This window comes from Musa acuminata, chromosome BXJ1-4 (genome assembly GCF_036884655.1).
Source record: "Musa acuminata AAA Group cultivar baxijiao chromosome BXJ1-4, Cavendish_Baxijiao_AAA, whole genome shotgun sequence".
Classification (NCBI taxonomy): domain Eukaryota; kingdom Viridiplantae; phylum Streptophyta; class Magnoliopsida; order Zingiberales; family Musaceae; genus Musa; species Musa acuminata.
Window position 1 is genome coordinate 28,004,988 of NC_088330.1, and position 14,719 is coordinate 28,019,706.

Genomic DNA, 14,719 nt, shown 5'->3' on the forward strand with positions numbered 1-14,719 from the left:
TATCGGATGGCATGGCGTTGTTGAGATAAGGATTTTAGCTTTTATAGTTTTAGTCATGCATTCTAAAATAATTTTTATATTTTTAAAAATATAGTATAAAAGTTTTATTTGGTTAAATTTGAGTTAAGAGTTAATTTATAATAAATTATTAATATAATAATATATAATTTAGGTTTTCTTAAAAATAAAGTTTATTTTAGTTTATATGATTTTGATTAATATCATTTAAACTTTTATGATTTATTTATATTGAAAATAAGTTTTATATTTTTTAAAATATAATATATAAGTTTTTTTATTAAATTTAAATTATATATATATCATTATATTAATTATTTATTAAAAATTAACATGTTATGTATGTAAATTTTAATGATTGTTTAAAATTTAACGAGAGGAGTTTATATATTATGGTTTTCAAAATATAAGGATTATTTTAGAAATAAATAATTATAAGATTTTAAGTAGAGTAGGATCAAAATTATAGGAGTTAAAATGAATTTGTTACGTAAGTAAATTATAATGTTTGTTAATTTAAATTTGACGGGACTTATATGTTATATTTTTAAAAATATAAATATTATTTTAGATATGAATAAATTATATGGATTTAAGTGTTTCATGGTGCTAATTATAGGTGCTTTACAAGTGAGTGTTGATATTTTTTTTTTACTTATTATTTATTTAATATTTTTTATTTTATATTACATATTGCATACCCGTCTAAAATAATAAACTGACTGGAGGTGGTTGGTCTAATAATTATTCGTATGAGGACACTAGGAATACCATACAAGTGGTCATTAGAGAATGAGTTTACCGATTGATTCGCTGACGGAATGCTGGATGGTTGATAATGCCTTATTGTCAAACAACAATTCTATCATCTTAGTAATGTATATTATCATTATATTTAAGATACCAAGGATGTCCAGTATGAATACTCTACTCTTTGATACCAGACTTATAGACTTGGAAGTTCCAAATCTAGCACAACTGATAATCAGGAGTGGTAGCCAACCTTACGAATGTTATTGAGTGTCGATAGAGGATCATCAACTCGGTGTTATGAGAAAAATATCCTATATGTTCTTGCTTAAGCAAATTTCTAGCCATAGTCATTTTGATTGAGAGAGAAAGAGTTCTCCAAGAGAATCCGATTAAAGCGAGACTCGAGTAGATACCGTATGAGTCTAATATCACCATACATAGAATACGATCTCTATGATATTCGATGGATGTTAGACTATAGATACATAGTAACTGAGGACAGACATGTCCAATGGATTGAATTCCCTTGTATCATTTAAGAATTGCGGTGTAGTGGCCTAATACGTCTGTACTCGAGTAGAAACCGTATGAGTCTAATAGCACCATGCTAGAATATGATCTCTATGATATTCGATTGATGTAAGACTATAGATACATAGTAACTGATGACAGACATGTCCAATGGATTGAATTCCCTTGTATCATTTAAGGATTGCGGTGTAGTGGCCTAGTACGTCTATAGTCGCTAAGTCAGTGAATTATTATGAAAATAATAATTTAATAAACCAGAAGGAGTTCTAACATGTATGACTTACGACCAGTTCGATATTAGGCATAGAGGGTCATGCATATATGGTATGTATTACGACGAGTAGAGATTTATATATAAGATCTCTGTTGGAGCCCCTACCTTATTGGATATCCAATAAACTCTTGAATTATTGGGTAGTTGGATGGAGATCCAATACTCAATAAGGTAGGATTTAATAGGGTTAAGTTGATATGAGACCTCTATAAATAGGAGGGAACCAAAAGACCATATGCTAGACCCCTTTTAGCTGCCACCTCTTGTACTCCTCTTCCCCTCTCTTTCTCAGCCAGCAGCCCCTATTTGGGGCATGTGGACAGTAAGAAGGGCTAGCCCGTTCTTGATTGCGTGATACGCACGAAGAGGAGATCTATGCAGCGATTTGAGGAATGTCTTTGTAGCCCCTATTGTATTGATCACCGCTAGAGAGGAAGACAGTTGACCTCCTTCATCCTCTCCCATGGATCTGTAGGATTTCAGAGATATATGATCTCCATAGATAACACACATCCCTTAACGCGCATGACTTTTTTGATTTTACGGATTTTTACGCACTAATCTTTGCACGATGATGAAACTTTTTTTTTTCTATAAAAAATTTTGATATTTTGTTTTATGTTCTTCCGCTGCGCATGTGATATCATCCTAAAATTTCTAAATATATGGTCAAAACAACATGAGTTAAAGTGGACCTTAACCCATTGTCATCTCGTTGCTTTATCGGGTGGGTTCGATGGGCCCATTTGTTTTGCTTCGATGGTGATTCTTCGGCTTTCTTGTGACACCTGAGATATTCTTATGTAAAACACGTTCTTGGGGGACTTATGTTGGAAGTTCTCGACTTAGGTCATGACTTAAGTAAGCGATCGTTGGATGGTGGTATACCTCACTTCCCTATCATGTCTCTAGTTATGAGTTGTATCGTGGTGTCTCGCGGATGGAAATAGGTGACTAAGTGTCAATTTGGAATCCTGATTTTAGAATTTAAATTTTAGAAATCAAAATTGAGGAATAGTTAGTTTTTTAATAAAAATGATTTTTTTAAAAAAATATATTATAAAAAGAGAATTATCGATTTAAATCGGAATAGTTGGTTTTAATTTTTAAAAAATCAGAAATTATAATCAAACAATCGACACTCAGTTCTAGTTTGATTAAACCGATAGAGGTTGCACATAATCCTCTCCTATGCGCAGGGAGGCATCATAGTCGATCAATGGTGTAGGCATCGACTTGCATAATAAGTGTATGGAGAGCTGAGCCAAAGATAGTTGGCTGTATTTGACACGTCCAGTAATTTCCTTGGAGAGCTGAGCTCCCTCACCCCAATTATGGACGTGAGAAAAGGTAAGATTTAATTGCTGCCGGAGATAACTCCATCCCCAAATAGAATACTCGCATTGGAAAATGTATTATCGAAGGAATCGGCCTCATGCCCACAGTAATACTAAAACTTCTCTACGTCTGGTTGGAAGGCTCCGCAGTCCTACACGTCACTACTCATTCCCAAGTTTCAGTATCAACGAAATCAGCAAGCAATATTAAAAAAATAATTATCATAATCGGATCGTATTAGATGGTCAGATTATTAATTTATCTGATTCAATTAGCGAATCAGATGCGTTGAAAAATCAGAATGAACCGATTGATTTTTAGATGATTCGCATGAATTACTCAATTTACAAAAAGTCAGTATGGTTTTGTAATATAATAAACTATTACTTTAGTATTTTTAACTTAAATTTTTTTTATTATTTATTTAAGAGAACATTTATCTCGATCATAAAATAAATTAACATCGATCTTGTTTAATGTAATTACCAGTAACTTGTTTTAAGGAGAGAGTTTTTCTTCTCATTTTCACTTTATTCCTCTTTTGATTTCTCTTTGAATATCTTTTAATTCTTCCCGATCTTGTTTGTTGAAGAACTTTCTCGATTGTATCTTAGATAACTCTTCGATGATACTTGCACCAGGTCGAGGAATATCCTTATAATAATACTTTGCATGTCTTCGAGTTCCTTTTTTAAACTCTCTATTTGAAATTTAACACATTTGAAACTTATTTTCGATTTAATCAGAGGATATTTTAATTTTATTTTCGAATGACTTTTGGCTAGTTCAAATCTAACCATATATTTTTTTGTTTCTTTTATTTCTTTTAACCAACTCAGGAAAACTAATACATCCTATGTCTATAACAATGTCAATCACTATTAAAAGATTAATACTATACAATAATAAATAAAAGATTAATACATTATGAAAATATCTTATTCATATATTTTTTTTTCTAACATCAATTCTTAAGAATAACCATACATACTTTGATGAATGACCTATACGAAGATGGGGGAGTAAGTAAACAATCATCCCCCATAAGGTGGGTAAGCAAAGATTTAAAAACATTAGAAATTATTCATATCAAATTAAAAGAAAAACAATAACACGTGTATTTTAGACATTCCAAAGGACAAAAATATGGCACAACTCTAATTCATCGTGTTCATTATCTACGTATATTCATGTGTTGATGCATTTCCTTTTCTTTTCTTTTTCTTTATAATGTATGTACATATATCATATAACATAAAATTTTCATAATCCTTCTAGAAAATACAGAGCATAAACTTTTCACAATCCTTTTATAAAATATATAACATAAACTTTTCATCTTTTCATAATCCATCTCACATGTCGTCGTGTTACTGAGTTTATCATCCAATAATACATTTCGTAATCCTCTTATGACTACAGCCCTCCATGGTTAGTGTCCAAAGGTTGACTCTCTCTCAAACTTTGCCGTGAATAGTGTGTAGTAGTCTCGTAGCAATCTTTACGAGTATTCCAGGAACACAACTAAGCCGGATAGCACAAGGCAATATAATATCAGAACCTTGCTCTTCTCGTGCCTCCAATAAATTAAGTTAAGAGGAGCAACCAAAGAAATAATCACCATATTGAAATTAAACTTGAGATATTATAAAAAGGTTCATCAGAGAAATAAATTAAATGCTTATAGAAGGATATACCAAATTGACTATTGATTCTTGAAAGAATTTTTTGAAAAAAAAATGATTCATTTTAAATATAATTAATATAATATATTTATGTGAACTATATAAACCTCGTGGGTCATCAAGCATATAAAGTTTTTAAAATTATAAAAAAAATTTAAAAGAAATATAGAAGTTTTAAAGTGATATATTATATATCTATAATATAACTAGTTGGATTTCGTTGAAATATTTTAGCCAAAAATCCTTTAGATAACATTGAAATAGCACTGCAGCGCCACGTCAGTCCTTGGCTTCGGCGTTCACGAACGCTACGAACTCATCCATGGCCTCGTCCGAGCTCCCGCCCGCCTGCAGCGCCTCGGTCGCCGCGTCCCTCCACCGCCGCGAGTTCCTCATCATCTCCCCACTCCTCTTCCCGTCCATCACCGCCCTCACGCAGCGCTCGATCTCCTCCCTCGCCACGATGCCCGTCTCCGCCCTCCTCGCCCGCACGCCCACCTCCCACACGTCCTCCACGTACTTGGCGTTCGTGGGCTGGTCCGTCCACAGCGGGAAGGCTACCATGGGCACCCCCAGCGACACCGCCTCCAGCGTCGAGTTCCACCCGCAGTGCGTCACGAAGCAGCCCAACGCTGGGTGGGCCAGGACCGCCAGCTGCGGGCTCCACCGCACCACCAGACCCCGCTCCGGCGGCGCCTTCGCAAACGCCCGCGGCAGCGTCTTCTCCACCGCGGCCCGCACCACCCACAAGAAGTTCTTCCCGGAAGCCTCCAGGCCGCACGCGAGCTCTTCCATCTGCTCCGCGCTCACCGACGCGACGCTCCCGAAGGAGACGTACACGACGGAGCGCGGTGGCTTCGAGTTCAGCCACCTCATGCATGTGTCCTCCTCCGCCTCGAGGAGGCTGAGACCGTAGGTGGCACCGCCTTCCTTATCCACCAGCGGCAGCGGCACGCTCGGCCCGATCGCCCGGGCCCGCCAATGCCTCTTCAAGCGGTTCACCACCTACACAAGTCGATAACGTCAGTTAGTACATGCATGCATATGATCTCATTAAACATGCGATATGGTTAGTTTTGAATATAACCTTGAATCCTAAATCTTCAAAAACTAATATTAAGATAATTTTGTAATTATAATTAGAGAGAGTAAAATATGATTTCATGTTATATATGTATGTATGTATGTATGTATGTATGCATGTATAAGGATATCAACAGGAATAAAAAGAAGAGTTAACAATAAGAAATGTCCACAACTCTAGTTTTCAAATCATTTCAAAACAGAGGAAAATGTTGCATACTTATTTAATATGTTAAAGTAATTGGAAATAAAGTATGAATCAGTGCCTGAAGCTGAAGGATACTTTGGTAAAAACAATAAATTCATGTATCCAAGCAATATGTTTTGGACTCCGATGCTGAAGTTGGCAAGTAATTAATTACTAGTATTTCCTTCTAATCATGAAATAAAGCAATCAAGAATACAATCAACAAAAATAACTAAATTAAATGCCATAAAATATGGAGTTCTCTTTGATGGACACAGGCATTTTGGCAGACCCAAAATTCTCTAACATGAGACTTGTTGAAGCCATAAGGATAAAAAAATTAAAGATTTGTCTCATGTAAATTGTTCGTAATAAAGAACAACAGAATGGACCATAAACAACACAATTCAACCAACAAATGGATAAGACTCTGAACCTAAAAAAGAGTAGCTAAGGTAAGTAGTAGATTGCAGTTATTAAACTCCATATACCCTCATCACCAATACTACATGGGTCTCCTACTGCTGGTTTGAGCAGTAGTATTATGGACTAATGATTCAGACTTAACATATTAATGGGTAAGAACCCGTCCTTCTTGGTTGATCTTGCTAATCCATGCATGGGAAACTAGTGACGAATGATGGTTAAGGAATAATATTAGCACAGTTGTCATCGAGGAGTTTACTGGACTTTCTTCAGTTTGAAAGCACTTGCATGCAAAGACGTGCAGTGATAGCAGAGAGTATAACTTTTGATTGAGATTGAGATGTAATGACAATAGACGTAAAGCTCAAGTTATTGATGCAAGCAGATATTAATGCAGTGCATTAATGGTAAGTACTTATATGGGTGAAAGCATGGATGGCAGATGAGAAGAGGAAGCTTTCTCTCACCTCGATCTCCAGCATGTCGAACGAGTTGAAGAGAACCCAGTCGTCCTTCTCCAGATTGAACTGGTTCATCGCCATGGTCGAGACCGTGAGGTTCCTGCCTTGCCTGAGAGCCAAGGAAGGGAACTCCGACCTCGCCAAGGGCGGCAAGAAGGGAGCGGAGCAGGAGACACTGCCTCCGGCCTCGGGGACGTCGAGCATCCCCTGGTTGACGTAGTAGTATATGGCGCTCACCGCGCACGACTGCGTCGAGAAGGCCGCCGTGGCCAGGCCGTGCATCTTGGCCACCTCGACGGCCCACTGCACGACGGTGTCGTAGACCATGCAGGTGAAGGGACAGCCGGAAGCGGCGTGCTGGTCGATCAGCTTCGACAGGGAGCGGGCGCCGACGTCCGCGAGAGTCAAGAGGTAGGCCTCGAGGCTGGCGGCCGAGGGGAAGCCGCCCCGGTCGTGGCCGTCGGATATGGGCGCGAGGCGGACGGAGTCGGTCTGAGAGGGGAAGGAGTTGAGGATGAAGTGGGTAGTGACGAGGGTGGTCTTGGGGCCCTTGGCGGCCAACCTCTTCGCAAACTGGAACATGGGGCTGATATGGCCTTGGCTGGGGAATGGGAGAACGAGGACATGGGCCGCCATTCTTTGGATGTCCTCTTCCTCCTCCTCCTCTGCTTGCTGCTATGATCTGAGGGGAGGGTGGTCGAGGACTATATTGAACCAACAAAGAGTGATCCCTGTGAATACAAAACATGGGAATAAATTCATGTATCTGAATTACCGGCTAACAAAAACAATTGCCAGAAGTTGCATGCACCTGCTAACATCGTCTCTGCATTTTACATGAAAGCAGGAAAGTGTGATGATATGCGCTTTTCTTTTCTTGATAGGTAACCAAGTCAATCTTCCTGGAGAAAGAAACCAAAAATAGCATAAAAAGCTTCCAAATCGAGGCAGGGGATGAACTTTGAGCAAAAGCATTCCAAGTATGGATCGATCGATGGCCTTCTCTTTATACTAAATATGTATACTTTATATCCAGTTTAGCAGCTAAAAGAATTGGGGGGTTGTAGTCAAAAGCATGGAAACAGACTGAGAATCCCCGGTTTAGGCTGATCAAGGCACCACTCTTCATGCAGCTATAACTTCGTGACACATTCTTTCGAATGCCGTAAAAGGAAAGAAAGAGAAAGAAATACATTTGTTAACACTGACATACTCAATATATCAATCTGATTAAATCTAAAATTCATTATTGAATTATTTATTTAATGAGCCCATTGTAAATATTATGCCTTTAAGAGAACTTGAACCATAAGGCACAATATTTTGAGCCTCACTTGTCTACTATTTTACTATCAAGGTAGTGAATTATATTTCATGAATATGATATCTATATAATGTAATATGTGGAATATACCACAAAGGTAAAGTATTAGGATATCTTGATCAAGCATGCCACTTTGATTTGAATTATCCGGAGGACAGCCTTTTGACTCGTCCTCTGTGGAGAAACCCCTAGGTTTTTGTAGGCATTAGATTCTCCAATGTTTGTGTTACTCAAAACACTTCTGCTTTGACCATACCTACTTATATAAGTGTCTCGATACATTTATATAAAATTTACATCCAAGCATACGCAATAAAGCTGTAAATAATCAAGTGAAATCTAATCCACGAAATAATTTGATATATTGGCAACATCATAAACATTTATATAAAGGTCATAATGCCAGATGTAGATCATAAACATTTATACTGTAAAATTGATTTTGATTATATAAAAATCACATATCTAAGTAGAATCACAATCATCCTAATCTGTGGATGTGCCTGCAGAATGTATTTGAGCCAATCTTGTAGTCTACTGGCTCATTAAATAGTGCACAGTGGTAAGATATTGTATTCAGAGTATGCTAAAGAAATTAACCCCCAAACAAACAAGCAGAATTTAAACAAAGTTATTGACAGATTTAGTAGTACAATCAATGTTGGCAACAGAGAATGCCACAGAGAAGAAATGTGTTTGAAGAAAGAGAGATGATACGTAGGTAAAAGAAGGATTCTCTAAGCTTGACTAACTAGATATTCATGATGGAGACTAGTTTCTCATACAAATGCTGATGAAAACAACACATACCAGCAATTCAATTGAGCATCCTCTGATGAACATACACGAGAACCTCTGGGTGTCTCTCTGCAAGTAGAATGCTTTTGGCTTTTTTAAGACAGGTTGATCAATGCAAGATACACATGACAGCTAAATCATCTCCTTAGTGAAGAACAGAGCAACATTTTCTGAAATTTAATAGGATGACAATTAAATCACTCAGAGTATCAGACAGAGACTGTTAGATAAGCTGTAACAACGGCGCAACCAAGGAAAAGCCACAAGTGCCATACCACGATGAAACTAGTGAGACAAAATACTTTCTTTCTAAGGCAATTGAATTTACTCTTTTTAAGTGTGACATGCCTCAACTATCCAGTTAAGAGATTAAACAGATTTTCAAAACAAAACAGCTGAAACCTAACATTGATTGATTGATACTCAGAATAAATTGCATTCACAATTTGCCTTGCATTTGACATGAAAGGCTGACAGGTAGATGCCGATGCCACCAAGGGCAGCTGCTTGGTAATGGAGAAAGTAATCCATATATCTAAAAATATATACTTCCATAATCGTCAAGCAGCTGCAGGTGTTTCAAGCTGAGAACTGTGCCAAACAGAATTTACTTGCCCAAATGGGTCAAGATTCTGCTTATCAGAGCCTCTTTCTTCCCAGTCACTGAAAGGTTGTGTGCGGTTAAGTAGTACTTCAACTCTATAACAGTCAGGTCCTTCAGCTGCACAAACAGAAACTATGGTGATAAGCAAATGCTAGTCACAATTCGAAATATATCTTGTCATATCTCTTCAACATTTATACGAACCATGTTCTGTGCTCTCCAGCGACCTCAACTTAAGATGATAAACTACAATTTTTGCTATTATCTAAATTAATGCATTAAGAATTTCATAGCATTGCTGGACTGTTAGTGACTTTGTTCTAATTGTAGCTCTTCAAGAGAGCATCACTAGATCTGGAACCAATTTTTTGTTACACATGATAAGATACATAAACTGTTCTTACATATAATGAAGATAACAAATGCATAGCTAGGAGTATATGCAAAACAATATTCATTAAACAGAAAATTGTATTCTTACTTGTCCACTTTCTGCAAGATCAGCCCAATTATATCTTGAACTCTCTCTCTCAGCAGTTTCAGCCATCTCTTTGCGCTTCCGGGAAGCCTCACTTCGAGAACCTCTCATAGACATAGAGTCAGCTTCCTCCTGGTCATGGTTTTCTCCATAAACGGCTATTTTAAATTCTTCTAGTACACGGACTACTCCTGGTCTATGGACGATACCAACACATACGATTAAAGATGCAAAATGAAACTTTTCGGGCAAAATCACGATCTCAGTGAAAACTTTAGAAAGAAAAATACAGCAAACAACAAATTACCTAGCCAAGCCTTCTTCATCAGGCAGGGTTTCATCCTTGATATCTGGCATCTCATCCTCATCCAGAGCCAAAGCCTGCAGTATCCCGTAGTGTCTCTGCAAAGCTGCAAAGTCCAGGAAAAGGAAGAACTCGTATCAGAGTTCCCGTTAAACTGCAGAGGCAGTTTTTCCACTTGTCAGAAATAATTGACAGCACAATAGCAACAGAAATTAACGCAATCAGCCAATAACCATGGTTCTTTAGAATATTGTTTGCTAACTGACACGGTACAATGCCTGAATTATCATAACCAAGGCCTGAAATCATGAGGATCAAGCTTTTAAAAGTATATATAAGGTGCTCACTGGTGGTGGATGGTGACTCATTTTCATTGCAAGTCATAATTAACACTCAATGTGGGACTATTGTGGAATACTACCATCTCCTACTTTCAAATACTTGATGTTCACAATGTCACACCCGAGGCCACACTCCACAAAAATCGGAAGGACACCCAAATGATGTGGAAAAAGGAGGCACCAGGCCCACCTACCACTAGTCAAAGTGCTTATCCTGACAGGATTGGATTCAGTGGGAAGTACAATAGATCCCAAAATAGGTCACTCACCAGAATGGTTGCTAATTGATATTAATTTATCATTATCAGAAATGATCACATGGGTCAAGCCCCAAAAGAGGGGTACTTAATAGATGCTTTCTAGAGGTGGATAGCTGCTCATATACTACCTGAAGTGACCTCCCATACCGAATGTGCGACTAACTTGGGGTACCACGTGAATCACAAACAGTTGTGAGATGCATGCATGATGTATCATGAGCAGAAGAATTCATCACGTTCTACATCATAATATGCCATATACATGTCTTTTGGAGTCGTTGCTGCATTCTTGCATACCATGTGTCGGTACACCATAACAGACTGCAGCCGACCAGTTCTGGTATCCAAAATTGGGATACTTGCTTTCAACAACAAGGTCAGATGTGAATATAATAGACATCCATGTTCAGAAGTTTCAGCTCATCTGAGACTGACCAAAAACTTCATGGAGCTTCAGATAGTTCAGTTAAATTGAATAGCTGCTACTTTGACCAGCTTCAGTTCAGCATTCTACTCCAGCTTTAAGTTTAATTTTGATGGTTCTTGTTACAGTGTGTTTGTGCATCCAATCATCATTACAGCTGCACTGGTCAAAGCATCAACCACTGTGCTCAGCTGCCTAATAGAGGCATGCCTTTGACAAGGTATAGAGTTAGCTGACAATGTCAAAGAGAAGAAACCCACAAGACATTGAGGTTCTCCTACTAATCTTCCAATTTCACACATTGGTTGGGCTGTGTTGCTTCTTATAACAGGAAGACTGCTATTCCTACCAAGCTCATCAGATAAACAAACGAAGGAAGCACATGCCATAATGTCTTATTCATCTATTTTGGAAAAATGAAGTGATCCTACTTTCTTTTCTCAATATTTACTCTATAGCACTTATTTATATAATAAGACTAGATAAAGAGACAAGGGATGCCAAACAATCAACTAGAATTGATTGGCTCACTTTTGACACACTGAATTATATAATATCCTCAATAAACTCAAGTTTGGCTTTCAAGTAGTACACAAGGCTTAGTGATGCAGAACAGTACAGGAAGCATTTTTTAATGGAGAACTAATGAATTGAAAGTGCATAGATTAAATAATGTAAACTTCTAAAACACTTATAATCACAATCAGGTGAAAAATGACAACAGAAACAGTAAGGTTGAGAAGGGTGCAAGAAATTAGCAACGGAACCTACAATGCTCACCATCAATAAGAGAATTATGAAAAAGGGTGATGCTTCCACCAATGCGGGCTCAGATGAGGGGTCAATGTACGCAATCTTACAATTAATTTATGTATATAGATCAGTAGGTAGATAATTGTAGTCTGAATCATCAAGATTCATTAAAATTCATAAATCCTGAATCATTTGAGTTTGAGAATAATTTCCCAACAAGGACTTTGTGAACAAATACGAGTTTGTAACATTCCCAAGAACATTGTTTGGCATCAGAAGTATATTTCTATAACCAATATGAAAAAAATGATAGTTCTATAATGTAAATTTGCAGAAAACCTGGATTTGCAAATTGGCAAACTGAAAAGTCTTTCAAATCTATACGCCTCATCAAAGCAGAGGCTTTCTTGATCTGATCATCTGTGGCACGAGGTGCAATAGCATCATCTGTACTGTGAAGCTGCAAGTTAAACCAGAATGAATAATTTGCCAACATCAAATAAGTAGCTGACATTGGTCAAATAACTCTGCATGCCTCTTCAACATGTCTGATATCATCAGAATAGGGAAGATATATCATGTGCATTCCAGGAGGTTCAACTTGACCGCTTGAACTTATTATCTCATCCTGTCCCATTGCAATCGTGTTAGAAAGTTTTATTCAAAGTTAGCTGATACAGAACCAAAAGAACAAGCTGCCATTCACAAAAATTCCAACACAATGGTTGGTTTGTCCATTGGCACATATTCTTTATTAAAAAAATTAGAGGAACAAGAAAATTATGCAAAAATAAGATGGATACAGTTGACCAAGATAACAGTACCTTATACTAATTACCAAAAGCAATTCAAGTAGTTTCTTTTAAGTTTATATCTATCTAGACTTTGTCAGTAGATGAGAGACAGGATTCAGAAGTAGAAGTGACTTCACTAGCGAGGCTAATATAGTTTCTTGAACACTCATGAACAAACCTTTTTTTTTAAACAGATCTAGATATGCTAAACATGGGTGACTTATTAACTTGGACATTGAAAATGTTTACATGCAAATCACATAGCATGTACATCTTATCAGGGTTTGTTGTACCGATGTGTGCCACCCGATACAGGCAATATGTACCAGTCCGACAAGGGACCAGTATGCGGACTGCCCTATACCGGGCGGTACCATTATGACTTTGTATCAAGCGATATAGGGTCTATACTGATCAGTAACAATCAAAATCCGATTATTACCGACCAGTACAGGTCAGTAACGGTCAGATTTCGACTGTTGCAGACCAACGGCTAAGATTGTCCTATTTCAAAATGATCAAATTGATTGTTTGAACCATTGGAAAGGGCTTTTAAACCATCTTCTCCCTCTTTCAACTCATTTAACTCTCTCAATCTCAACTCTCTCAAACTCTTTCATTCACATCTCTCTCTCATTCTTATATTTTATTTCTCCTAAACTAAACAAAGCTACGATTCATGGATTTGATCAAATTTGGGAAGATTAAGAAGAAAAACATGCAAATCATTCTAGATTTTTATTGATTTATGAGATGATTAAGCCTATTATGTATGGTTAATGACTTAACATCTAGTATGTTGTTTGATATGTTTTTGATAATAGAATAGTATTAATTAAGGAGTAATTAAGGCCTTTAATGTTATGATTAGTTGTTTAATGTTGATTTTTTTGAAATTAGACAATGAATGGGTCAAATTTTTGTATTTCATGCATATTAAGGTGATTTATATGTTTGTGATGGTATAATATGTCTAATTAGGTTTGAATTAAGATTTTTCATGCCGTGATTAGTGATTTTAATCAAGGATTGAAATATCGTACTGTACCGGAATTTCGACGTTCATTCGGTACGGTACGATACTATATACTGAGCGATATACCGTTCGGTGTATATATATATATATATATATATATATATATATATATATATATATATATATATATATATATATATATATATGAATATTTATATATATTTATATATAAACATTCTTATAAAAAGCGACGTCATCGAAAAAGGCGACATGACGTCGCCTTTTATATAAATATTTATATATATTAATATATATTCCGTTCCGTCCGATAACGGGCGGTCCGTGTACCAGTCAGTTGACGGACCGGTTCGAAATTGTATACCTGAATTACTTGGTAGATGAAATTGGAAAGCAAAATATGGTTCAAATAACAGGTGGTTTAATTTTTCTATTTGAAATTTTAATTATATTATTTTATATTTTTAAACACTTATTAATTTTATTTTTATTTTTTTAGGCAATTATTCTGAGTAAAAAGGTTGCACTTGTATTAGATTTCATTCATTACACATTGTAACGAGGATATTGGAAAGATTGGAGACAAAATACCTTAGAAAAGATGATCTTTGTTATTGGATTTATATATAATCATACTGAAACTGTGAACATGATAAGAAAATTTATAAGAAACAAAAAATTGATGAGATATGGTGTCAACGATTTATCACTTAATTTTTGTTATTACAAAGTGTTTCTTCTGAATGTTTTCCTCCGGCCCAACATGATTCTTCCTGCTTTAATTGTCTCATCCTGATCAAAGCATCATGCATCACTCAAAACGCAGATCAAATCATAAATACTATCAATTGGTTTCATCATCAAAATACGAGATTCAACATGTGGCTCA

At 36.6% G+C, this 14,719-nt stretch overlaps 2 protein-coding genes across 3 annotated transcripts in view; both read right to left on the bottom strand.

Moving 5' to 3' along the window:
* Positions 1-4,583: 4,583 nt before the first annotated feature.
* LOC135672490 (indole-3-acetate beta-glucosyltransferase-like) lies at positions 4,584-7,523 on the bottom strand. Its single transcript, XM_065180967.1, has 2 exons — positions 6,763-7,523; positions 4,584-5,604 (listed from the first exon to the last, which is right to left on the bottom strand). The coding sequence occupies exons 1-2, from the start codon at positions 7,390-7,392 to the stop codon at positions 4,879-4,881; spliced, it is 1,356 nt and encodes a 451-aa protein (XP_065037039.1). The 5' UTR covers positions 7,393-7,523; the 3' UTR covers positions 4,584-4,878.
* A 1,751-nt stretch (positions 7,524-9,274) lies between these two features.
* The window catches only part of LOC135651552 (ATP-dependent DNA helicase 2 subunit KU70-like), a 36,693-nt gene continuing 31,248 nt past the window's right edge, over positions 9,275-14,719 (bottom strand). For both annotated transcript variants that reach the window (XM_065171708.1, XM_065171713.1), the window contains 5 exons: positions 12,578-12,670; positions 12,382-12,502; positions 10,268-10,370; positions 9,964-10,156; positions 9,275-9,599 (listed from right to left, as the gene is read on the bottom strand). In XM_065171708.1, coding sequence (XP_065027780.1) covers positions 9,486-9,599; positions 9,964-10,156; positions 10,268-10,370; positions 12,382-12,502; positions 12,578-12,670 — 624 coding nt within the window. In that variant the 3' untranslated portion in view covers positions 9,275-9,485. The remainder of the gene's footprint in view (positions 9,600-9,963; positions 10,157-10,267; positions 10,371-12,381; positions 12,503-12,577; positions 12,671-14,719) is intronic.